This window comes from Ailuropoda melanoleuca, chromosome 2 (assembly GCF_002007445.2).
Source record: "Ailuropoda melanoleuca isolate Jingjing chromosome 2, ASM200744v2, whole genome shotgun sequence".
Taxonomy (NCBI): Eukaryota; Metazoa; Chordata; class Mammalia; order Carnivora; family Ursidae; genus Ailuropoda; species Ailuropoda melanoleuca.
The window spans coordinates 49,104,859-49,131,794 of NC_048219.1; the positions used below are offsets into that span (position 1 = coordinate 49,104,859).

The window sequence follows — 26,936 nt, forward strand, 5'->3', positions numbered from 1 at the left end:
GGGTGACCTTGAGCCCTGCTTCCCTCATCTGCAAGATGATAATAAGAAAACAGTCAGAAATGCAAGCCCGTCATGGTGAGGATTGAATGAGATCATGGATGGTAGAATGTCTGACACAGTGTCCCACACACAGTTAGTCCTCAGGAAAGACTATTAGTATTATGAATATTACTAATACATGAATATGATATTATAAGACATACAAAATAGTTATTAATGTCTTCCTAAGTACTTGAGAGTTGCCCCAAAAGGTACCAAGAACTTCTGGGGTTCAAAGAATAGGACAAGCTCTTGCTTTCTAGAAACTCACAGTAAGCCTTATCCACATGAAAATGTAATAAACACAACACAGCCTCTTGGAGTCAAATGACACTCGAAAACAGAATCTACCACCAGAGAATGGAAAAGCAACTTATAAGCCAGTCCTGCTACTCGTCCAGCCTTCCCCCTTTTGTTTTTATTTTGGAAGAAGTTGAGAACTATAAGGGCCAAGCAGGGTCCATGTGTCCTGAACTCCAGGACTTAAGAAGGTAAGATATCACCAAGACCCAAAAATGGTGGGGAAGATTCTGGGAGGTGGCAGAGCTCAGGCTGGTTGAGTCTGCCGGCACATAAACTCTCCAGGGCCCGCGATTTTCCTGTGTTCGGTTCGCTGTTGGAGATCTGGTACACAGGACCACAGAAGTTTATCTTCCTCGTCGACAGCAGATGCTTCGTACATAGCAAGTCCCTACTCTCCCCTTAGTGCTATAATGAAAGGGTGTTCACATGGGTGAGAAAATAATCATTTCTGCTTCTCAGAAGCTATGTGACTTTGAGAAATTTATTTGACTTTATTGACCTTAGTCATCTTGGGCAAGTTACTTACTATTTCTGAAGCTTTAGCTTCCGTATCTGTAAGATGGTGAAGACAACAGTACTTACCTGAAGGGTTTATATGATAATCTGACGAGATAATAAATGAGGAAGCCTTGGCACACCCCTGCTGTATGTTAAGCGCGCACAAATTTATCAGGTCAAGGGACGCGCTCATCTGCAAGTGTGGATGCCCATTAGCACATTTTAAGGAGATGTCCAGCGAGCACGAACAAATGATGGCTAGGTGGTGAGAAGAGCCTGGTTGCTAGAAAGGGAAGGACATGCATGGCCTCCTGTATGAACGGGATGCTACTTTTCTTCCCCGGCTGCACGTGGCCTCCAGCTCCTACAGGACATCGCATGGGGTGGCTCGAGTGAACCTGTCCATTCTGTTGCTTCCTTAACGCCCCCAGTTTCTCACTGGACTGAAGAGTTAGGCACACGGGGCCAGAATTCAGCAGGCAAAAAGAGAGCCGACTACTGATTTTTGGTAAATTAACTTTTTCAGACTTTAAGACGCAACTAGTACCCTCAAAAGGAGTTATTTGCTAGATGAACCACAGAGACTTCATTCCCTCAACTGAACTCGTGCTGGGTACAGAGGACGTAATCAGAGATGAGTAAGACAGGGTCTCTGCCTTCGGTCTCCCGAGTGTCACTTGGACACAGTTCAGTCAAAAGGGACAGAAGGCTCAGAAGGTGCCTGTGGGAGAAAACCTGTTTGTCTCTCAGTCACACCTGACCCGGAGCTTTACTCAAACATCCACCTCTGCTTTTCTGCCAGACTTGAAGGGGTCCTCGCATTGCTCTGTCCCTACCGGGGGAACAGGGGTAAGGAGCCAAGACAGAGCGAAGATTGGGCCCTCCCATCCCCACTCCATCAAGAGCAGACCCACTTCTATCTGTTTTACAGCGGGGCTCTTCTCCAACGCAAGATTGCGCGGCAAGCAAGAACTCTGACGACCTCTGGTGTAAGCTACAGTCCTGCTGCTCTCCAGTCTGAGTCAGACGTCACACACCTTTCCCATCTAATTGTTGCCTTCTTATTGCTGGGGAAACCAAGGCACAGAGAGACCAAACCCTGGGCTACTTCTGCAGTCATCTCTGTCTGCCTAAGGTGGCAGTGACCCAAAGTGAATGTCAACTGCTATATGCATGGGATGACAGAGGGGACAGAGGAGGCAAGGGAGTAAGGGACTAAATATACTGTGGGGGAGCAAACAGCTAAGCAATCCGTGAGTGACCGGTTCCCAAGAGAAAGGTGGATAGGTTTGCCCCTGCAAGCCTAGAGCTCCCACTTTCCATCCAGCTCTCCTGGAGGTCTGGCCTCCCTACCCCTCCACCCAAAGGGCTGAGTTACTTCCAGGAGTCACTCTTTGGCAAGAAAACTTCTAGCAGCCCCTAAACTATTAAGCACATGGACTCCTCAGGAAGAACAACAGCCCCACATTCATATTTAAAACCACAGATGGGAGCAGCAGACATATAAATGGCCATGGGCGCAGACGATGGATGCGTTCCTCAAAACCTGGCCGAATCTAACAGAGTGAAAGTCACCTGACTAGTACGAAACCCTGTCCTCTGTAATTTGGTGCCGTGGTAGCTCCTGCCTGCTTTCCCCAACTCTGGTCTCTTTCCTCTCCGGACACCACAGAGCTGCTGGATAAACCACATCTGACTCTGTCGGCTCAACACCTCAGGAGCTCCCCAAAGCTTTTAGAACCGAGTTCCTACCTCCTCGCTTGGCACACAGCCCTCCAGACCCGGCTTCTGCATCTGCTCTAGTCTCCTCTTCCCCTCACACAGGCTTCTTTTTGCCATAGGGAAAACTTATAAAGGAACTCACCCTGTAGGCATCTGGCCTTTTGCCCCTGGTTTGGAATTTCCATCCCCTTCCTTCTTAACCCAGCTGATCACTCCTCATTCTTTACCATAATATTAATGGCTAATATTTGTCTGGACATGCCACACACTGGCCCTGCCCTTAGTATGAATACATGCACCATTTCATCGAAGCTCTATGATAATCCCATGAGATAAACATTATTCTCATCATCATTTCACATGTGAAGCTTAAAGCCCTGAAACAGCTGCCCAGGGTCACAGAGCAGGGAAGTGACAGAGCTAGTGGTCTCCAGGACCTCACTCCATGGTCTCACATGCAGCAGGCCCTCCTCCTACAAGCTTTTCCTCATCTCCTATCTGAGTCAGACCCTACCTGTGCCCCCACTGGGCCTTCTGCCAACCCCTCCCCTCCCCCACCTCACAGATGGACTTGTCCAGATCCTTTATTTGCCTGTAATCTAGTCAAGAGGAGGGGTCAGTACTCAGGCCACATCTGTGTCTTTAGTACCTGTTATTGTGTCTGGCACATAGTATGTAGTCAGTATTGATTGACCCCATGAATAAAGGAAAACACTCCTTTCCTTGGTAGTGTTTAAGAAACATGGAACACTACATCAAAAACTAATGATGTACTGTATGGTGACTAACATAATAACTAAAATAAAATAAAATAATAAAATAAAAAATAAAATAAAGTGTAAGTACTTTCTCATTAAAAAAAAGAAAGAAAGAAACTGATTCTATATTTATCCCAAGCAGATTCAAATCTCAAGGGTTCTAGAAAGACAGTGGCAGCCACCTGTTTTGTCTTTCTCAGCTAGAGCGAGCACTGGGTCTTCACAGACGGGCTCGGGCATCAGGCAGTTAGTCTCCATCCTGCCTCTATCACTGGACTCCAGGCTCATCAGTATTCTGAAAGCTGGGGGAAATTAATGCCACACTGCACCAGAGACAGCCTCAAAATATATTATTGTGTGGACAGTAGACCCTTAAGTCATGCCATATCCATACAGGAAGCCAAATCCATTCTCTCTAGATGGACTATAAATTTCAATGAAAAAAATCTGTTATCATTGCCTTCCAAAGTAAGTTATGGTGAGTATTTTTAATCTCATTTTCCACTGTAAATTATTTGTGATAATAATGGGCCAAGCATTTAAATTCTACCTAATAATCCTATTTGTGGTCATACTTAACACATTACCAAGTTTACAACTCTCTGTCACCCATCATTTCTTGAGTATTAATTAGCAGAGTAATGACTCAGAGTGATCACTGTCATGGAACTAAATTAATATCTCATCCATAATGTGAAGGACATCTCAAAGGTATCATGAATATCAGAGAGTTGATTCTGCTAGAATTATTAGCTAGCGAACATTAATAAAGCTGCCAGCGTAACAGGGAAAGTTCCTAGTTGGCGATAGTCCACCGTGTAGAATCAGTTGCTTACAGAGGACAGGTAGGGAATGGTAATGCACCCAGGAGGTTCACATTTTATGAAGTAGACTTCAAATATATTATTGTATTTTTTCCCAGACAATTCTCTTGGCCATGACTTCCTTCCTCCATCTTTGCCATAATCTGACCCACTCTTAGCGGTCCTGGGGTGTTTTCATCACCTTCCTCTCCTGTCAGTACCATTGATCAAGAGATCTTGTAACACCACCGGGGTTGCCTGAGTCATGGACGGTGAGTGGCGGGGTTCAGATGATTCACTCCAAGCTCTTTGCCCCATAAAGTGTGGACAGCTGCAGGCCCTTGGTGCTGTCTGTCCCAGAGTCACCAGCATGAGTCTACTGGCTTCCAAGGTGTACAGCTGTTTTACTTCCAAAAGAAGCTGTAGAAATCGAGGCAACAGAGTAAAGGTGACTCAGCAGGTCCCACCAGGCTGATGCAGATGTGTAGGAAGGACTGCTCTAGGAACATTTTCTTCTGAATGCTACAGAGTATCCCTAAAGGCCCCCAGTGCAACCCAATTTCAGAACACCCTAGACACTTGACGGCTGTTGATTCAGCTCTATTCCTCAAGCATTTCCTGACTACCTACTAGATGCTGGGTACCATGCCAAGAACAGAAGCATGTTTAGAGAGTGAGAGCTCTAGAGAGAGGCAAAGCCAGCATTCCTTTCCTGGGACATCTGTAGCCTTGTGTATAGTTCAGCCCCAACTAAAGGATCAGGGTCAACCCAGATCATATCCAGAATTGGAAGGATTCTTCCATGCTTGTAACGTTATGCTTCTCCTAGTTGTGCAGCTTAGCTTTAGGGGATTCACAAATGGAACATGACAAACTCCTGTTACCATTAATATTAGTGAGTATAGTTGTCAATGAGCACAAGCCCTCTGCTGCTTGCGCCAACTGGCTGCACAGTGTCCACCGAGCACGGGGCGCCTCTGTCCGCAGGTGCTCGGGAGAATGCAGCAAGGACAGAGTGGTTCCAAACCAGGTTCCAGCAGGGGCCACTGGTGCAGAAACCCACCTGGTAGAGCAGAATTTTTTCCAAGATACAGAGCTTCGCTCTTAGGGGTACCACTTTGGTCCAAATCTGAGCCCTGAAACTTCTTCCATTTTTCTATGCATGAGTTTTGTCATCTATAAAATAGGGGTGAGCACAGTACCTCTGTCATGGGGGCCTTGTGAGGATTCAATCATGTCAAGTGCTGAGGGCTCCATTTGGGGCTGAAAGCGTAAATGAAGTCCAGCAGCCGGGACGGTCCACGAGTGAGGCTGCATGCTTACAGCCAAGCGCTGGACTCCACCCGCCTGCCAGTGGCTCACCCGTCAGATGGAGCAGGGAGACTGACCTTACGCTCCCTCACTCCCCTGACCAGGACGTGATAGAGCTAATGGAAGTGAAGCACGAGAGCTTAGCAGGTACTGAACGAAATCACCCGCCTCTGACCTGGCTGTATATTAGAATCTAAGGCGCTTTTCAACATTAACATGTTTTTGTAATTTTCTGTTTTGAAAAAGTTTTAAACTTACCCAAAAAAAGTTGCAAAAATAGCACAGAAAATTCCTGTACACCCTTCACCCAGCTTCCCCTGATGTTAGCATTTTGCATGATTATGATCCCATGATCAAAACTAAGAAATCAACACCAATACAAAAACTCTTGCCCAAAAGACAGACTCTATTCAGATTTCACCAGTTTTCCTGCTGATGTCCCTGATCTCCTCCAGGACCTACTCCAGGATCTCTTTGTGTTAACTTATCCCAGCTTTCCGTCTCCTCCTGTCAGTAACCGTTCTTCAGCCTCTCCTTATGTTTCACAACGTTAAAGAAATCTGGTCGATACTGGGGAGGTCCCTCACTTTGAATTTTTTTTTTTTATTATGTTATGTTAGTCACCATACAGTACCTCATTAGTTTTTGATGTAGTGTTCCATGATTCATTTTTTGTGTATAACACCCAGTGCTCCATGCAATACGTGCCCTGTTTACCATTCACCGGGCTAGCCCATCCCCCCCTCCCCTCTAAGACCCTCAGTTTGTTTCCCGGAGTCCATAGTCTCTCGTGGTTCATCTCCCTCTCTGATTTCCCCACCTTCATTTTTTCCCTTCCTTCTCTTAATGTCCTCCATGCTATTCCTTATGTTCCACATGTAAGTGAAACCATATGATAATTGTCTTTCTCTGCCTTATTTCACTTAGCATAATCCCCTCCAGTTCCATCCATGTCGATGCAAATGGTGGGTATTCATCCTTTCTGATGGCTGTGTAATATTCCATTGTGTATATGGACCACATCTTCTTTATCCATTTGTCTGTTGAAGGGCATCTCGGCTTCTTCCGCAATATGGCTATTGTGGACAATGCTGCTATGAACGTTGGGGTGCGCGTGCCTCTTCTTTTCACTACATCTGTATCTTTGGGGTAAATACCTAGTAATGCAATTGCTAGGTCATAGGGTAGCTCTATTCTTAACATCTGGAGGAAACTCCATACTGTTTTCCAGAGTGGCTGCACCAGTTTGCATTCCCACCAACAGTGTAAGAGGGTTCCCCTTTCACCACATCCTCACCAACATTTGTTGTTTCCTGTTTTGTTGATTTTTGCCTAAGTGGTGTAAGGTGGTATCTCACTGTGGTTTTGATTTGTATTTCCTTGATGGCTAGTAATGTTGAGCATTTTTTCATGTGTCTGTTAGCCAATTGTATGTGGATTTGTGTGATGTTTTCTCATGATCGGACTGAAGCTATGAATTCCTGGGGAGGGTACTACAGAAGCAGTAAGCCCTTCCCAGCATCCGTGTCAACAGACACGTGATGTCAAATGTCTTATTACTGGCAATGTTAACCTTGATCGCTTCGCTAAGGTGGTATCTGCTGGGTCACTCACTGAGAAGTTATTATTTTTTCCTTTGTCATTAATAAATATCTTGGGGGAGATACTTCATTCAAATAACCTATTTCTCTTCTTCATCTTTTTTCCCACTAATGTTTCATTCATCAGCGCACCTTGCCTGCAACAGTTACAAGCCTGTTTTAATAGTAATTCCTCTATTCCCTCATTCTCTCTGGATTTATTAATTGGAATTCTTCTGTAAGGAAATGTCATTTCTTCTTCCTCATTTATTTATAGATTCAGTTATTTATTGAAATCATTATGGACTCATGGATATTTCTTTTATTTTATGGGTTTTATAATCCAATACTACCATTATTTATTTTGATACTCAAACCGAAGGCACCTTTTAAAATAGCCATGCCTGGGACCCTCTCCAAATCAATTAAACCCGAATCCGTGGAGGTGGAACACAGGCAATGCTGTTTCTTTAAAGCTCCCTGTGTGCACTGAATGTTTGTTCTTTCCCTCCTCCCCCACCCCACTCTGCTTCCTCTGTAAGGAAACAAAAATCCTTCGGCACATCATTTTGCAGGATTTATTCCTGAGGTGGCCCTTGGGGTGCTGATGACAGGCTGCAGCCCCCTGGGCACCTGGCTCTGCGATGATCTTTGCCCCTACCCCGCCCCCACACCTCCACTGCCTCAGCTTCTCCTGGCCCCGGAACAGGAACTTGGGTGCCAGAAACCTCCTTTACAACGGTAGCCTCCTGATGTGGAAACTCTGCTGATATTTATTGCTGTCGGGTCAGGTGAAGGAAGAAAAAGCTACGGCAGCCTTTAGAAAGTCAGGTTTGAGAAAAGACCTAAGGAGTTATGACCTTACACTGGGAAGGGTTTCCTGAACAGAGCAGTGGATTACAGAGGATGGCAGCCTGTTCCTGCTGGTGAGTGGGCTCTGCCTTCTCAAGGCCCACAAAGCCCTCCTCGGCCATTTGGGCAGAGTTTTAAAGTGTGGAAACAACCCCAGTTATTTGGACCCTTTTGAAATCATAGCAATTAAATGTGTAAATTTAATTCTCCCTTTAGAGGATCAATAGGGAGCCAGATAAGTTTTCATTCCAAGAGATGGTCTTCCTGAATAAGGAAATTGATCTTACAGCATCCTTTAGCTGGTTTCCAATTTCTCTGTAGTCCTAGGTGCCAACTGAATCTCATGATATTTTTAGAAGCTTAATTGTTTCTTTAATCAGATTGATGCCAGTAATATGTTCAAAGTGCAGATAAATCAGATTTAAAACCTGATGTATATTGGAATAAAAGCTTAACCCCCAGGTATACTATGCCGCAGTGAATTTGGCATGGTTCCCCAAATTATGCCATATGAATCCGGGGACATTTTTCTCACAAATTTCTATCTTTTCTTATTTATGCTTTTCTTCATGGTGGTCAGTTCCAACTTGAATTCTTCCTAGAATGCATTTTCTGTATTGAAAATACCCTCTATTAAAATTTTAACGGGATTCCAATTTCTGGAGTAGGTAAAGAAGTGAAATCTTTAATAACTAGATAGGATTGGATCTGTTGTTTCACTGTAGAACACAGAGATACTTCCGAGACAAGCATGATAGAGATACAAAGTATTAATTCCGCATAGCATCCAGCCCAGGATGAGAAACGTTTAAATGCTGCATGACAAAAATAAATCTCTCTTCCTGGAAGAACTTTAACCTCAGAGGAGAGGCCGCTCAAAAGGTTTATTGTTGTCAGAGCCACAAACCTGACACCCCTCTTGATAAAAGACTTCGATCCCTGACCTCAGTAAAGTTGCTACTCTAGAAGCTATTTGTGTATTGATCTCCTCTGAAGAAAACAAATAGGTATCCAGCAAGATGAACATCCCTGGGAAACAAAGTCACTGTACTTGGAGTAGAGCCCGAGTGACCGGAGTGGGGACCCCAGGGCACCGGGCATGGAAAGGTGATTGGCCTTTTAAGAGAAGCACTAACTAAGCTCTCCATCAAAACCAGTTGGTGAGTGTAGCTTGAGACAGGAAGGTTTACCTGCTGGGATACCTTGACTAATTTTATCATCTAGACTTCAAGACTGAAGAAGTAGAGTGGACTGGACTAGAATGGAAACCAGTCTGAGACCAGGACTTCGGGGGTTAGATATTTTAGTAACCCTACAACAGGGCACCCAACTGCCTCAACATGTTAATCCTTTGCACACTAGCTTGAAGAAATGAGCCGGTGTTTCTCACTTGAAATGAAATAGGGATAGAGAAGCAGAAAAAATGCTGCGGCTATCAGGCTATAATGCAAGGATTTGAGGACTTGGAATTTCTGGAATTAGACACTCTGGATTTGAGTACGTCATCTACCTAGAGCAACAAGAAGAAAACAGTGGCATCGTGCTTGCTATTTTCGTTCTGTGCGATCAAACCAGGATCATCAGCTTTCCATGCTGGAGGAGAAATTGTCTTTAGAGATTTGCTGTTTAGCTGCTAACTCCATATAAAATTTCTTGAGATTTGCTGTTTAGCTGCTAACTCCATATAAAATTTCTTTCAACAACAGAAATTCAAAAATTATTTATTGAGCACCTACTAGAAACAAGACAAAGGCCTGCCCTCATGAACAGACAATAAAGAAGTAAACAACAGCAATTCTGGAGAGGGATTAATGCTGTGAGGAAAATAAACCTGACTGAGAGGGAGAGCAAAGGGACAGGTGTCAGGTAAAGCCTCTCTGAAGAGGACACACCGAAGTCAATATCCAACGATGAGGAGTGAATTGGTTAGGGGTGTGTTATAACCAAGGGACTGCCTTCACGCGCCAAGGCCTGAAGGTCAAGCTTGATGACCAGAAAGGTCAGTATGGCTGGAGCACAGCGGGCAAGGCTGGGTTAGGAGAAGACTCTGGAGAGAACCAACTCATGTAACACCCATTAAGCCATGCTCTTGTTATACTTAGAAGCCTCTGGAGGATTTGGGGCGGGGCGGGGGTGGGATGGGGAGGCAGATGTGATGTTTTTGTTTTGTAAATATCTTTGTGCCTGCTTATAGCTCCTTTGGCCTGTAAGGCAAAAGTAGAACTATAGTCGTGTCGTAGTAATAGGTAAGTTTCTAAATTCCAAACACCCGCAGGTCCCATATACATTTTTAATCTCTTTCTTGGAAAATAATGCTCAGTGCATTCATTTCACCACCTCAAAACCTTTCCACTTGCTTATCCTGTACACTTCAGAAAAACCCTTCGTTGCAATTTATTTAACTTGGAAATATGCGTTGTGCTCATCAGCTTGATCAAAGGAATTTTTTTCCCCTTTACTCAATCATTTCATTTTCCTCCTACAGGGATCCCAGTCACCCTTCAGTACCTTATCACTATTATGAACCGTTTGGACCTGATGAATGTACCATGTACCTCTCCCACGAGCGAGGACGGAAGGGCAGTCATCACCGCTTCATCACAGAGAAACGCGTCTTTAAGAACTGGGCACGGACATTCAACATTCACTTTTTTCAACCAGACTGGAAACCAGAATCACTTGCTCTAAAGCCTCCTGAGAATAAACCTGTGTTCTGAGCAATGAGGGTGCCAGACCAAAATCCCAGGTACCTACCGTATTAGACGCCAGGGCACTGAACTTCTGGAGCCACCAGACGCAAAAGAGGGACCGAATCGGGAGCAGGGAACTCCTCAATCAGCAACATGTACAGGTGCCTCGGAGGCATGACGACCAAGCAGTGCAGTTGGTTTGTAAGGAGAAATTTCCAGAACTAATACGTCCTCATGAGTGTCACCCCTTGCAACAGGGGTTACCGTAGGAGCTAAACACCCATGTCAATGATGCTGCCGTGGCTAAAGAACATTCTGGATCTTTTTAAGTATTGCCTTCAAAACCGAAACACGAGCAACTCAACAATGTTAGTTGTGTTCCTTTGTAGAAATGCCACATCGAAAGACGTTTTTCTACCAAGTTGTATCCTAACCTGATCTATAACCGTGTCATCTGTTGGGCGCTGTATGTGTGATTTGTAAAAAGCAGTCTGAAAGTATGGACATGATTTCTGAAGAGCACATCTCCACTGACTTTCATAAAGCAAATACCCAGTATTTATTTATTAAGAGTTTTTAGTGTACTCTAGGCCAGTATTTTTATAGATTATGATTACGTGGTAATTTATCCTTCTTAACTCTAACCCTGAATGGTAGTTGGAAGACACCTAGAGTGGGGCCGGTGAGTCACTGGGTCCACGATGCTCATTGTTAGCGTGCGGTTGTCTTGGAAATGTCACATTGCGTTTCTTGAACCCTTAGGCTTCAAGAAGAGCAATGATATTTTCTAACGTAAAGAAATGCTCCATGTGACAAAACTGGAAACCAAAAACTGTGTTATTACAACAGAAAGACACTAACAAAAGAAACTTGAAAATAGTTGTCTTTAGTAATAGTTGGTGTACGTTACTTGGCATAAACCCTAGTTTCCTCGTCTGAGAATGATGTCCTTGTACCAGATGACAGTATAAGTTTCCTTCTGAATCTAAAATTCTGTAAGCCTCTCATTGACCCATTTGAGGACTTTGCACTTGGAATGCTGGGGTTTCTGCAGTAACAAAAGCCTGATTTTAGGGGGTCTTTTTATTCCCCTATTATCTATCTCCTTCTGTGGTTAAAAACATAATTTCCTCACCAGTCTCCATTGGCTACAGTCTACCCCCTGCTTTTCTGGTGTTTCTTGCTCCCAAAGAGGGGCGGGGGGAGGCCAAAAAAAAGGTAAGAAAGAGAGGGAGAACCTCTGTGGTGTTCCCTGGCTACAGGAGCAAGGAACAGCCCTTCTGTCAGTCTGTGAGAAGAGAACACAAGGAAATTCCCTATCGTACAAGTCATTTATCCTGTGAACTTTCAGACTCACTCATTGCCAAGTCTTACATTATAGTCACAGCCATTCTCTGGTCTGGAGGAGTATGAAGGACTTATTTTATTCAGAGCCAAGATAGCAGTATGAAGGACCTTCAATTAAGCAAGTGATATTCTTCAAATATAGTCTTTTTAAAAATATACCAGTGTTTTTAAATTCTCCAAATGACTTAGAAGCATGTGTTTTTCCAATGCCAAATTCAAAGGCACCAGCAAGTATTACGTATGGAGACCGACATTGTTTTAGAGAACATGACCTGACCTGTGATTAAAGAAGGTTTTTCACATTGCCACTTCCTTTCCCTTTCCTCAGTTAGTACTAAGATTCCATTCCCTTGCACTAATTCGTACTACTAATTATGTAGGGAGCTGTGGTTGGGGTGCAAATGCAGTCTGGATGTTTATATGACAGAAACAAAGTTGAGATTATTGTGGTGTGGCTTGATCTGTGAAAAGCCAGTACAATTGAAATGTATGTGTTCTTTAAACTTCCTCATAGTTTTTAAAGAGACTGTAGAATTTTATTCCAACACAGTCTCTTCTGCAGCACGGACTCTGGACACACAATGCTTTGTGAGCATATGCAAGAGAACATGAATTCCACGTGATTGATTTATAGGGCACTTTACCATCACTTGAGGACATTATGTTTTTCAGATGTAAGTAGCTCCTTTAACAAGTTTTATTTTTATGGAAAAGCATACTTTGGACCTGCAAAAATGTAACTGTATTATCTAATCTAATAACATCTCAAATGCCTGTGTTATCTCTAGGTTTTAGGATTTGGTTTTTGTTTTTTTGTTTTGTTTTGTTTTTTTAAAAAGATCATATGATAACTCCATCTTTTTTGTAATGTCTTCCTCCCTCCCAAATACTCAAAAGAGTGTAAAGCAACCAAATCTGAAATCCCTGGCTTCACTGGGAAATAGTTTAAATCTAAATGTAGCTAAGATATGGAGTATGGGAATTTATATTTTTTAAAAATATGGTATAAATAGGTATAAGACTGATCACTTGGGCCGTGGTATTTATTATACCATTTCAAGAAAATGCCTGGAATTCTGATAGATTGTGCCGACGGAGCTGGTTATGGGCAACTGAATTCTTACCTTGCTACTATCATCTCCTGACTCTCGGTCTCAACACCATTCAACACCATTAAACATCAACTCTGATATAAAAGATGACGGCAGAGCATGTTTACAGACCTCAGTGATTTCAATACCCAATTGTGTTGGGGCCTTAGTCATACTTGTTACGTTATACACCTTTTTCTTCTTTCCCAGCTGTGTCATCAGCTACCTCCTCGCTTTTAAGACCCCAGTAATACAAAGCCACAGCTGGCCGATCCATGGCGTCTGTTATTTCAACGCAAGAACATTTGGCAGAGGCCATTACAATAGATAGCCATTATGGGCAAAGATACAGGAATTCACAAACAAAATCAATCATTTCAAATGGCCCATAAAAAGAGGAATCTTACATTTAATATTCTACAGTAAATATTCACCCAAGAAAGCGTACATTAAAAGAACATTAGGAGGTAAATATTCACTGTGCTGCGTGGGGACTTTGCTGTGTGATTTCCATTATGGTTAATGGGTGTTTGGTAGCTAAGTCCCTGTGCTTCACTAACCCTGGGATATGCTCCTAAGGGCTAGACATAAAACCAGAGTGATTCAGGAACTTCCAAGGTCCTAAGATTTCAGAGTGAGAGCTTTTCTTCAAAAAAATAAATTAAAGCAAAACATAAAATGCTGTACCTGAAAGAGAAATTTGTGTGTGTTCTCTCAGAATCCTGACATTACTGCCAGGTATGTGCGTCAGATTCCAAACAGCACCTCTCAGGACAGATTACCTTTGTTTCCTGAAATAGTCTCCATTACCGATCTGTTTTAATTACATTATAATTGAAGGATATAATCTTATTTTAAAATAAAAACTCACCTCAAAAGTTAGAATTATTTAAATGAATGCTAAGTAAAAGTAAAAGGAATAAACTGGAATTTTGTCCAGATTCATACTGTCTTTTGTGAGCATATCCATACCAATTTAATACCCACCCAAATATTTGCCCTTACGAAGGAGTGACCTCATTTCAGAAATATACCCTGAATTCCACTGGGGTGATGATTCAGACTGTTAATTCGGATTTACTCTGAGATTCCTCTTCTCTCTGCAGTGTTAGGAGGTGAAGGTAACACTCCTACATGTTTCATACCTGACCCAACCCTTCCTTCCATCCTCACTGCTTCTCTCTGGAACCTCAATCCCATCCTTCTGCCATCATTCTCTTGATTGTCTTCTATCGTCTACACTGGGCTCTTAAATCAGCAGTCTTTGGAGGCTGTAAAGGTCTTCCGTGTAGGTTTTTTAACTAGAGACCTACCTGGGGAACAGGTTTGGGGTGGGCTGTGCCAGGCAATGAGCATAGTAGGAGGGAGGACTACATCTGGCTCCAGGACTAGGTACTTCAGAAGCACCATCCTGCTGCTCCCCAGACTGGGGGAGGGGTGGAGGGAGCCTCAAGACAGATTTTCTGTGCTAAAACTAGGATGAGTCCCAGACAAACTGGGCCAGTGGGTCAGGTCACCCTACAGAAGGGCCACCTCAAAGAGAACTATAATACTAAGACGTTGCGGGGAGAAGTGAATCCACTGCCTATGTTCTAGCTCATGCCAGAAGATACTCTGGAGTGGAGAGAGGTGAGAGAGTGTCTGTCGGCTTAAAAATGAAGAGGAGTAAGCCCTCCATTCCAGCTCACTCATCCCCTCCTACTCAGGATACTGAGCCACCATAGAAAAGCAAAAAAAGGCTGCGATCCTGTTTGTTTTTACTCAGTGCCCTAATATTGTATGCTACCTTGGATTGTTCATGTCTCTTTACGTATGTGTCCTGTTAGCCTAACTAGATTGTAAGCTCTGTGAGAGCAGGGACAGTTTCTCCTTTGTCTTTGTAGCCCCATGCCTAGTACAGTGCCTTGCACACAATAGGCGCTCAATAAATGTCTGTTGTTGATGATGACCTCTAATGGTGGCCCATTGGATTGGTAACCATATATGTTCTTCCATTTGAAAGTGCAGGAGACAGAATAGGGGATGAAGTAGTTAAATTTTAAGTGGGTTTTTACAGGGTCAGTCCTCAAACCTGTAACGTTTTTAATCAACAGAACTGACCTAGATTTGGATAGGATAATGTAGCTGTATTCATTAGGCTTGTTAATGTTGGCCATACTGAACACAGAGACAAAGTGAAGTTCAGCAAGCTTTGTGTTCTCGCTGTTAGCAAGCTGCTCTTAGCACAAATTAAATTTAATATTGACAAATGCTATAACATACGTAGAAGCAGCCCAGGCTCTGACTCCTCTGACAAAAGGGAGGCTAAAATGAGATGAGTTCTCGCCTGCCTTCAACTTGACAGCTTCCCGAAGCTGCCGGGAATTCCAACTGATGATTTCTGAGGGTCTAAACAATTACGTATACATTTATCTTAAAATCAAAATGAAACAAACAAAAAACCCCCAAAACACTTTTGTTTCCATGAAGCAGATCCCAAATGCTTTCAGCCCTACCGGAACGTGAGGGGAAAGGAGAACTCTTGGGAGAAGTTGCCCTCAGGTGGAGCATTCCCATCACCGTCTTGAGTCGCCGCCTGGCCAGTATCTGGTGTCCAATTATCTCCTGGTTACAAGAGAGGGCAAGATGGAACCAAGTCAGTAAGGTGAGTCAGCGGCCAATAGGGGCCTCCACAAGGAACCATAATCATTACCTTCTTGAACATGTGGGCACTCTGGAATCCGTTTCTTTCCTTGCCTGCTTTTCTACATTATTTGTGTGATCTCAGTTGCATTTTCAAAACCATAGAAAAAGGGCTAGGACACTATATGAAACTGAGAGAATGCTTCTTCCTGAATGGACAGGATTATAGATCTTTCCACATTTTCAAAATCTTTATTGTAATCACAAAATGCTATTTCATAAAATATTAGGAAAGACATTATAGTAGGATTTCAAACAGAATCCCAGCTGGGATATTGGGAGAAATCTGGTAAATGCCACATCTAACTACACTTAAAAGAATGTCTTTGCTATGTACAGAAATCATCTCAAGTGTTAGCATCTTTACTTTTTTACCATGAGACTAGTTCTTTAATTTTAAAACCAAACATAAGTTTTGTTTTCCATGAGATTGAATCAAAATCTTTAAAATTAAATTTTTTCACTAAATATCTACTGGGTGGTCTGCACAATGTCATGGGCTTTATATATATTATTCATGATAATCTTATCCCATTGTGCAGATAAGTAAACTGAGAGTAAGAGAAGTGCATCTGGCCCCCAGGGAAATGAAGATGAGAGTTGACACATGGCTTGCCATGTCCCAGGCATCCTCTAAAAGGTTTATATGTATAACTGCAATTAATCCTCACAATAGCCCTAATAAATTGGTTATTTTATCATTCCCCTTTTACATTTGTGAAAACCGAGGCACAGGGCACGTGAGTAACTTTCCCAAGGTCATGCAGCTAGTCACTGGGAGTTGGTTAGAAGCCACAGGGTCTGTCGCTGGGGTCTCTGCTTTCAGTCACCAGGTACTTCCTGGCAGAAATTTAACCTATATGTAGCAATTTCTATTAGAATATTGAAATACTCTATTACATCATATTCACAATGTATGTAATATTTGATACATATTAAACGAGTGACAAATATGTAAATTATGAAACAAACATAGACTATCACCACTATCCTTGAAGGCCACTTGAGTGTTCTTTCTATTGTCTTGGATTTTCAATTTACCATTCTCTTACTTTCTAAATATTAGTTTTATTAAATACAGATATATCAATAAACAATATATTTAGTTTTACATAGTAATAAACATTATAAGACTTCAACATTGTATGTAGTCTTCCAAAACTTGCTTTTTCTTCCCAAGACATATCCATTTTCTTTGCATGTAACTAGTTTATTTTCATGATTATGTAATGCCAGTGTGTGACTCTAACATAACTTATTTTTATCCATTCTTTCGGTGAACATTAGGGTTTTCAGTTTGTTGCTAATATGTACAATGTTTTTATGATCAATCCTGGGAAATTCTTTTGGTACATGTGTGCTGAAGTTTTACACAGGGAGTATACCTAGGAATAAAATTGCTGAGCTATGGAGTAACATTGTACCCACGTGCACGATATTGCCAGACGTTTTCCAAAGTGGTTGGACACTTTATACTCCTAATTGTCCACATCTAGTTTATACTCCACTTTATGCTAATTATCCAGCTCCTCGTTGTCCACATCTTTGCTAACACTTGACTTTCAGACTGTAAAATGTTGCCCTTCTGGTACATGTAAATTGTATCTCATTGCGATCTTGACTTGCATTTCCCTGATTTCTTATCAGGTTTAGTGTGTTTTCTCTTCAGTTAGTATTATCCGGTCTGTAAAATGCCTACCCATTTTTGTCTACTTTCCTGCTGGGTTAGTTCACTTTTCCTTTTTTCTCTTAAAGAATTCTCAATATATTCTAGATGGTACTTACTGTTGACTGTATGTTTGCAAATATCTTCTTCCAATTTGTGGCTTGTCTTTCCTTTTTCTCTATAGTGATTTTCAATGAACAGAAGTTTTTAATTTCAATGTAGTCATGTTTTCTATCTTATATGATTAGAGCTTCTTACACCCTCTTTAGTAAATCTTCCACTGCTCCTGATCAATAACTATTTCCTTATATTTTACTCTTAAAAATTTCAAAGTTTTTGTCTCTCATGTGGCAGTAAAGTATTTATATTTTTGCATTAAGTGAGGTAGAAATCACTTTTGATTTATATAAATACAAACTGTCCTAGCACCTTTACTGAATTAATTCTTCTCCAATAATCAGCAATCAGACTTCCATATACGTGAGGATTTATTTCTGTCCTCTATATTATTTCATTCTACCCAAATTGTCTATCTTTGTACTAATACCACACAGTCTTATTATAGTTTTATAATAAGTCTTGGTATCCTGTAGGGCAATTTCCCCCTCACCTTATTGAATATTGAAGAATGTCTTACAGATTCTTTTTTTTAAATGACTAATTTTTGCCAAGGTATTTTTATCCAATAATGTACACAAACTTTATGTATACAGATTGATGACGTTTTATATTTCTGTACACCCATGTCACCACTATTAGGATGACAGCATAGTACATTTCCAGCACCCCAGAAGGTTCTTTCACATTCTCTTGCAGTCAGTCTCCCTGTCAATGGTGAGCACTTTCTTACTTCCACCAGTGTAGATTTGTTTTGCCTATTTTTAAATTTCATATAAATAGAATTATGTTGTGCACTTTTTTTGGTTCTGGCTTCTTTCAGTCAAAATTATGTTTGTAACATTCATCACTGTCAGGTGCATGGGTGGCTCAGTCAGTCAGGTATCTGCCTTCCGCTCGGGTCATGATCCCATGGTCTCGGGATTGAGTCCCAAGTCGGGCTCCCTGCTCAATGGGGAGTCTACTTCTCCCTCTCCCTTTGCCTTTCCCCCCTGCTCATGTTCTCTCTCTCTCTCAAATAAATAAAATCTTTGGGGGAAAAAATTCATCTCTGTTGATGCATATAGCAGTGGTTCTTTTTCGTGACTATATGGTATCACTCTGCAACGGAATTAGCAATTCTAATATTGGTGGTCTTTGGGTTATTTCCAGTGTAGGGCTACCATGAATACAGTTGTTATGAACATTGTTGTATGTGCACTTTGATGGACAGAGAGCTTGTTTCTATTGGGAATATGGCAAGGAATGGAATTGCTGAGTCACGGGTATGCCTGTGCTAGGCCTTAGTAGATATGGCCAGTTTTCCAAATTAGTTGCACCATTTTACACTCCCATCAGCAATAACTGAGTGCTCCATTTACTCCACATATTTACCAGTGCTTGGTATTAGCAGTCCTTATAAATGTATCCCTTTTGCTGGCTACATCATTATGGCTTTAGATTAACATCTCCTTGATGAAGGATGAAGTTGAGCATCTTTTCATATGCTTGTTGACTATTTGCATATCCCGTTTTGTGACATGCCTAGTCTAAGCTTTTGACCAGTCTTTTAGTTGGGTTGTCATGCTTTTTCTTCTTTACAGGAATTCTTTATATAATATAGTTTCAACTCCTTTGTTACATATATTGCAGTGAATGGCTTTTTCACTGTCTTATGGTCTATTTTAATGACTGAAAGTTCTTAATTTTAATAATTTTAATTCTAATTTATCTGGATTTCATGTATAATATGTGTCCTATTAAGAATTCTTTTTTTTTTTTTAAAGATTTTATTTATTTATTCGACAGAGATAGAGACAGCCAGCGAGAGAGGGAACACAAAGCAGGGGGAGTGGGAGAGGAAGAAGCAGGCTCATAGTGGAGGAGCCTGATGTGGGGCTCGATCCCATAACGCCGGGATCACACCCTGAGCCGAAGGCAGACGCTTAACCACTGTGCCACCCAGGCGCCCCCCTATTAAGAATTCTTACCTGGCCCATTGCCATCTCTTACATTTTCTTCTAAGAAAAGCTTTATATTTTTTCCTTTTGTATTTGGATTTGTGATCCATCCCAAATTAATTTTGGGATATGATGTGAGGTAGGGGTCATGGTATGGATCCCCCCCCGCTTTAAGGAAATCCAGTGATATAGCACCATTTATTGTAAATGCCACCCTTTCTCCACTGAATTAGTGTTGTTTTGCAATAAATAGGCTACCATATACATGTGGGATTGTCTCTTAATTTAAAATTCTGTATCATTTTTATCTTTTGCACCATTACCACATTATCTTAATTATTATAACTTCATAAGTCTCAATATCTAGAAGTAGGAAGTATCCAGCTTATTCACCTTCAATATTGCTTTAATATTTTTGGTATTTTGTATTTCCACATACACATAAAATTTTAGAATCAGAGTGTCATTTTCCATATTTAATAAAACATATTGGGATTTCTATTGTGATTGCATTGATTCTTGGATCAGTTTGGGGAGAACTGACATTTAATTGTTTTTTAATGATTTTTTATTATATTATGTTAGTCACCATACAGTACATCCCCGGATTCCGATGTAAAGTTCGATGCTCCATTAGTTGCTTATAACACCCAGTGTACCATGCAATACGTGCCCTCCTTACTACCCATCACCAGTCTATCCCATTCCCCCACTCTCCTCCCCTCTGAAGTCCTCAGTTTGTTTCTCATAGTCCATAGTCCCTCATGTTTCATTCCCCCTTCTGATTACCCCCCCCTTTCTTTATCCCTTTCTTCCCCTACCGATCATCCTAGAGAACTGACATTTTAACAATATCAAGTATTTCAATTCATGAACACAATTTGAAGTTTTCCACATAGAGATCTTTTCTTACATCTGTTCCTAGGTGTTTGATAGGTTTGGTGCTATTATAAACAGGGTTTTTTTTTAATTTAATTTTCTACCTGTTTGTGTTAGTATATACAAAAATACAACTGATTTTTGTTTATTGATCTTATATTCAGCATTTTAGCTAAATGAACTCAGTGATTGCTGAGTTTAAATGAAGGTCATATAGTACCATTAAAGTGATGTACTTCTTTTAAGTGCATAGTATCAGCAGGTACAAGATGTCAATATGTCTCATTAACAGTGATGCTAAATTTGATCATTATATTAAGGTAGTGTCATGGTTAATTTCATGTGTCAACTTGGCTAGGCTGTGATGCCTAGTTGTTTGGGAAAACACCAGTCTAGCTATGGCTGTGAAGATATTTTTTTAGATTTGATAACACTGAGAATCAAAGTAGACTTTGAGTAAAGCAGATTGCCCTCCATAGTGTGTGGGGGGTGGGGGTGCACTCATCCAATCATTTGAAGGCCATAAGAGCAAAGTCTGAGATTTCCTGAAAAAAGAAGCAAGTCTCCCCCAAGACTGCAATATAGAAACCCTGCCTGAGTTTCCCACTTGCTAGCCTGTCCTGCAGATTTCAGATTGATGACTATAACACCAATTCCTATCTGAATTTGTAGCCTGCCAGTTTGCCCAAGATTTCAGATTTGCTAGCCTCCACAATCATATGAGCTAAATCTGTACAGAGAGAGAGAGAGAGAGATGTATCCTATTGGTTTTTTCCCCCTGGGGAAACCCTGACTCATGCAAGTGATGTCTCAGGTTTCTCCACTATAAAGTTACTATTTCACCCTTTATAATTATTAGGAATCTTACAGGAAGATATTTTTAAATATGGAAATTTCCTGTTTCTCAACATAAGCACAAATTTTAGCATCCACAGATGATTCTTGAGGCAATAATTGTTACTGTGGTACTTGACAAATGCTGGAGGTTTTTTCTATTTTCATCATTTATTCTGTATTATTCTGAGATTAGGAATTGTACTATAAGAAAAAACCATCCAGTCTTCCCATTTCTTCAGATATTTTAAATTGAGAAAACAATCCCATTTGCTATTGTGTCAGAAAGAATAAAATACCTAGGAATAAATTTAACCAAAGAAGTAAAAGACCTGTACTCTGAAAACTATAAAACATTAATGAAAGAAATTAAAGACAACACAAATAAATGGAAAGACATACCATGATCATGGATTGGAAGAATTAATATTGGTAAAATGTCCATACCACCCAAAGCAATCCACATATTCAATTCAATCCCTATCAAACACCAATGGCATTTTTCACAGAACTAGAAAAAATAATCCTAAAATTTGTATGGAACCACAAGAGAGTCTGAATAGCCAAAGCAATCTTGAGAAAGAGGAAAAATGGAAAGAATGGAAGTCTCACATTCCCAGATTTCAAACTATATTACAAAACTATAGTAATCAAAACAGTATGGCACTGGCACAAAAACAGACCCATAGAAAAATAGAACAGAACAGAGCCCAAAAAGAAATCCACACACAAAATTAATCTATGACAAAGGAGGCAAGAATATCCAGTGGAAAAAAGACAGTCTCTTCAGTAAGTGGTGCTGGTAAAACCAGACTACATGCAAAAGAATGAACTGAACCACTTTCTTACACTCTATACAAAAAGTAGACTTAAAATGGATTGAAGGCTCAAATGTCAAAACTAAAACCATAAAACTTCTAGAAGAAAACATAGGCAGTAAGCTCTTTCACACTGGTCCCAGCAATAACAACAAAAGCAAGAAAAAACAAATGAGACTACATCAAATTAAAAAGGTTTTGCAGAGCAAAGGAAACCATCAATAAAATGAAAATGTAACCTACTGAATGGGACAAAGTATTTGCAAATAATCTATCCAATAAGGGGTCAACACCAAAATATACAAAGAACTCTTACAACTCAACACCAAAAAAACATACAATCTTAAAAAATGGGCAGAAGAGCTGAATAGACACTTTTCCAAAGAAGACATACAGATGGCCAACAGACATGACAAAAGGTGCTTAACATCACTCATCATTAGGGAAATGCAAATCAAAACCACAATGAGACATCACCTCACACCTGTCAGAATGGCTATTATTAAAAAGACAAGAAGTAACAAATGTTGATGAGGATGTGGAGAAAAGGGAACTGCAATGCACTGTTGGTGGGAATGTAAATAGGTGCAGCCATTATGGAAAGCAATAAGGAGATTCCTTTAAAAATTAAAAACAGAACTATCATATGACCCAGCAATTCCACTTCTGGTTACTTATCAGAAGAAAACAAAAACATGAACTGAGAAATACATATGCGTTGCAGCATTATTTACAAAGGCCAAGATGTGGAAGGAAGTTTAGTGTCCATGGATAAAGAAGATGTGAGATATATATATATATATATATATATATATATATATATAATAATGTGATATATATATATCAATATATAATATATATATAATATAATGTGATATATATATATCGATATGAAGGAATATTACTCAGCCATAAAAAAGAATGAAATCTGGCCATTTGTGACAACATGGATGGATCTAGAGGTTATTATAAGTGTAATAAGTCAGAGAAAACAAATGAAAAATGATTTCACTTATATGTGGAATCTAAAAAGCAAAACAAATGACCAAACAAAATAGAGATTCAGATACAGAGAACAAACTGATAGTTGCCAGAGGGGAGAGGTGTGGAGGGATGGATTAAATAGGTGAAGGGGATTAAGAGGTACAATCTTCCAGTTATGCATAAGACATGGGGATATACAGCATAGGAACTATAGTCAATAATACTGTAAAAACTTTTTTTGTATGGTGATAGATGGTAACTAGACTTAGGGTGATCGTTTTATAATGTATATAAATATTGAATCAAGATGTTGTACACCTGAAGCTAATACAATATTGTATGTCAATTATACTTCAATTTTAAAAAGTTTAAGGTGGACACATCTCTGCCTTCAAAGCAAAATAAAATAAAACAAACAAAATAGTAAAGTAAAATAAAATGGATAAAATAAAATACTAATTTTTAAAAATTTCCAAATACATAAGACTTGACTAATTTTTGTGTGGTGATATCTAAGTTAACTGCTTATAGTTAGAGAATGTGGTCATTATGCTAATTCTTTGAAATATTCAATATTTGTTTTATATACTACGTTTGCCAAGTTGTGTAAGCGTTCCATGAGTACTTGAGAAGAATGTGTGTTTTTAAATTTTTGGTGGTCCAGATTTCTATACTTGTCCATTAAATCAAGCTTGCCAATTGGGTTGTTCAAATTTTTTATATTGTTACTAGCTTTAGTCTGCTCAAATAATAATAGCAAAGTGTTTTGCAGTCCTCCAGGATGACACTGAGTTTTCTCCCAGTAGTCTACAAACACTTTGCATTAGCTGTGGTGATATGCAGACAAGTTTGTAATTATTTTGTCTTCCTGGTTGAATTGCTTTTTATCATTTGGTATTAACCACTGTTAATCCCTACCATAGCCTTTTCCTTAAAGTCTGTATTTTTCTGCCATTAAAATAGCTACCTCAGTGTCTGTTTGGTTTTATTATTGTTGCCAACCTTGAATTCCAAGATGAAGATGTGGACTTGGTGATGTTAGCCATGTATCACTGAAGCTTGTTAAGCATGGAAGTCATAGGAATAAAGCAAAGTTTCATGGGTTTCTAGGAATGCTAAAAACTTTTCTTCTGCTGAGAATTATTTTTTAAGAAAAGCATCAAAATAACTATCAGTGCTTCAATTTCTGAAAGATTATTCCTTGTTCTCCATTTAATTGTAAGCTGTTCTAATGTGAGAGAAAAAATCTTGTTTGGCTTATTTTAGTAATAATAAACCTGTATCCTTAAAACCAGACGTCTTTCACCATTGATTAACCATCACTATTGCCAAATGTGTGTGTGTGTGTGTGTGTGTGTGTGTGTGTGTGTGTACAGTTTATTCTGTCTGTAATGGGTTTCTTCTTTAAGCAGGTATCAAAACTGTTGGTCTGATTCTGGCAAATAAAATGAAGACATGACATAGCTGAGGGCAGAAAAGTGAGCCCTCATTGTCCAGTCTGATTCAGCTGCAAAGGGCAGTCGCTGCTCGCAGAGTTCAGGGTAGTCGCCGTGTGCTCCACTGAAGCAAAGTCCTGTAAGTCAGCCGACGTCAGAAGCCCAGGCTCCCCTTCCTTCCCAGCTGGGTGTCTCTCAACCACTTTGCTAAGCCTCTATTTTCTGTAAAACTGGGGTCCCTCTAATTGTTTCCACTATACAGTGTTGCAGTAAGAATTAAATAAGAATATATGGAGGGCTCATGTCCATGATGACTCCGTCCCAGCATGCGCAGGCGGGTCCTCTAATAGTGCCTAAAAGAAATGGCTACGTAGATCTGTAGACACCCATGAGGTCAAAGTCGTTATGGCTTCCCCCACGTGAAAATATCTGCCTTCCTTTCTCCTGCCCACCTTCTCTGGCCACTAGCCTTAAGACTCACGTTCCGTGTTGCCTCTGATGAAGCATTTCCTGATCTCACCACGTGGAGCTGACCCTTCCTCCCATTCTATTCTGGATAGATGTCTCTCCCAGCATTCATTAAATGTCTCACTTCCCACACTAGAACCCACCCCAAAACCAAGGAGTTTGGGTTCAGGTCCAGCTGAGATTCAACTCTATGTCTCCAGTGCCTGCGTGATGCCTTGATCCAAGTGGAGATACTGGGGAAAGGGAGGGAGAGAGGAAAAGAGAAATTGTTTCATTCAGCCGGAAGAGGTTTCTGTCTTCCCCGCTCATAATCTAGTGGGTGATAAAGATGCACACATGGAATGCTGACAACAAGACAGTTGAACCCAAGGCTCTGTGGCCAGGGAGGGGACGAATCCTGCCCCGAGAGCCTGTCTGGTGAGTTAGAAATGTCTTTACTCCATCTCATTTATTGCAAAGTAATTTAACTCTTTGATGGGATAGACTTGTATGATGAGTTACAACACAATGGGCTCCACACACCCGCCCCCCCCCAACAGGTAGTTTCTTCCGTTTTGAAAAGTAAAGCTTTCGGGAATTATTTGATCATTGTTTGAAGTCAATTAAATCTTAAAGGATCTCTCCCTCCTTCACATGAGCCAACCAAATTGAAAGGTCATATCACAGGGTTCTGAGAAAAGGAGCACAGAGCTTTTGCATCCATTCGTCCTCTCCCACCCCACTCACAGGTACTGCTCCCCGGTTCCATGCTCATTGAACTAACTCTTGCCTGGACGTCCATGGCCTTCCAGGATAGCCTTTCTCCAACTCATTTGTTCCCCAAGGCAAAATGAGTCTCATAAAGTATACATTTCACTTGCAACCTTTTTCTGAAATCTGACTAGCTGCTCGATTTAGTCTCATGCCTGGATTCAGAACCCACGGCCTGCCTTATGAGCTTCGGTCTCAGCTCTCACGGCTCCTCCACATCCCGAAAGCTCCAGCTACACCAGCTGATTTAAGGTGGCTCCAGGTTTGCTCACGCTACTCTTGCGCCCTGAGTGCCCCCCTCCCCTGTGTTCTCATCTACTGACAAGCCTTCCCCACACAACTCTTGCCCCTGGCTGCACACTGGCTCAAACACCTGCTGCCATTGGCAGCCCAGCTTCCAGGTTCCCACCTGTCAGGCCACAGGTCCCCATATTTTCTTGGGAAAATCAATCCGTCCACTCTTCACTATGTAGTTAATGAGGGAGTAACTCTACATAGAGCTCCAGGGATAGGCCCTGATTGACTTACACCTACTGGCATATCCAGTCTCCCAGACCCCATAACTGGTTCATGGATGGGAACATGACTCTATGCAGGGATACAAACTCTTCCCTCAGCTCATGGTGCTTTAGGGTTTGAGACTGCTAAAACCATATTTGCTACCATAAGAGGAATTACCTTGTGAATGGAGCCATTCCACGGGGAGCAGATATGATGATAGAGCTTAGAATGTCATTAGTGCTGGATCGAGCTGAGCCTGAAGACAAATCTCTCCTGGACATTCAGTGATGTAAATAAATACTTTAAAAAATTATTATTTAAGCATACTTATGTTGGGTTTCTGTCACTTTCAAAAAAAAGTGTGTCTAACCATTACTGTCAATTCAATGACACCTTCTAGAATCTTTCCTGGAACTCTCTTCACCAGTGTTCCGGTTCCCCTACTATAAATGCCTTAGAGACAGAGGCAGTGCCATTCACATTGAAGGTATTCATACCCGGCAAATGTTGGAGGAATAAAGACACAATGTAAGGACACAGAGCAGCACCAGGGAGCGCGAAATGCATTATCAGTACAAAAATGTTTGTAATAATTTACCACCCTGTTGGGTATTATTCTTGGCTGTGGTTTCCCAGGCTTTCATTATGTCTTCTTGGTAGGAAGTTTGTTGATGCAAGTATAGCTAGATATTACTGGGAAACCATCAATAAAACTATCAAATAAAAGGATGGAAAATTAAAAGGTGCATTTTAGGAAGAATGTCAGTACTATCTGTAAAACTTTTAATATATATTATATAGATACATACACATACATGTGCATAGGTCACAATGTAAAATGTATTTCTTACTGCAGATGGAAGTGCA

At 40.8% G+C, this 26,936-nt stretch overlaps 1 protein-coding gene across 1 annotated transcript in view; it reads left to right on the forward strand.

Annotated features, from left to right (window-relative positions):
* The window catches only part of ST6GALNAC5 (ST6 N-acetylgalactosaminide alpha-2,6-sialyltransferase 5), a 184,982-nt gene extending 169,389 nt beyond the window's left edge, over positions 1–15,593 (forward strand). The window contains exon 5 of the mRNA XM_034653716.1: positions 10,352–15,593. Coding sequence (XP_034509607.1) covers positions 10,352–10,583 — 232 coding nt within the window. The 3' untranslated portion in view covers positions 10,584–15,593. The remainder of the gene's footprint in view (positions 1–10,351) is intronic.
* The last annotated feature ends 11,343 nt before the right edge of the window (positions 15,594–26,936 follow it).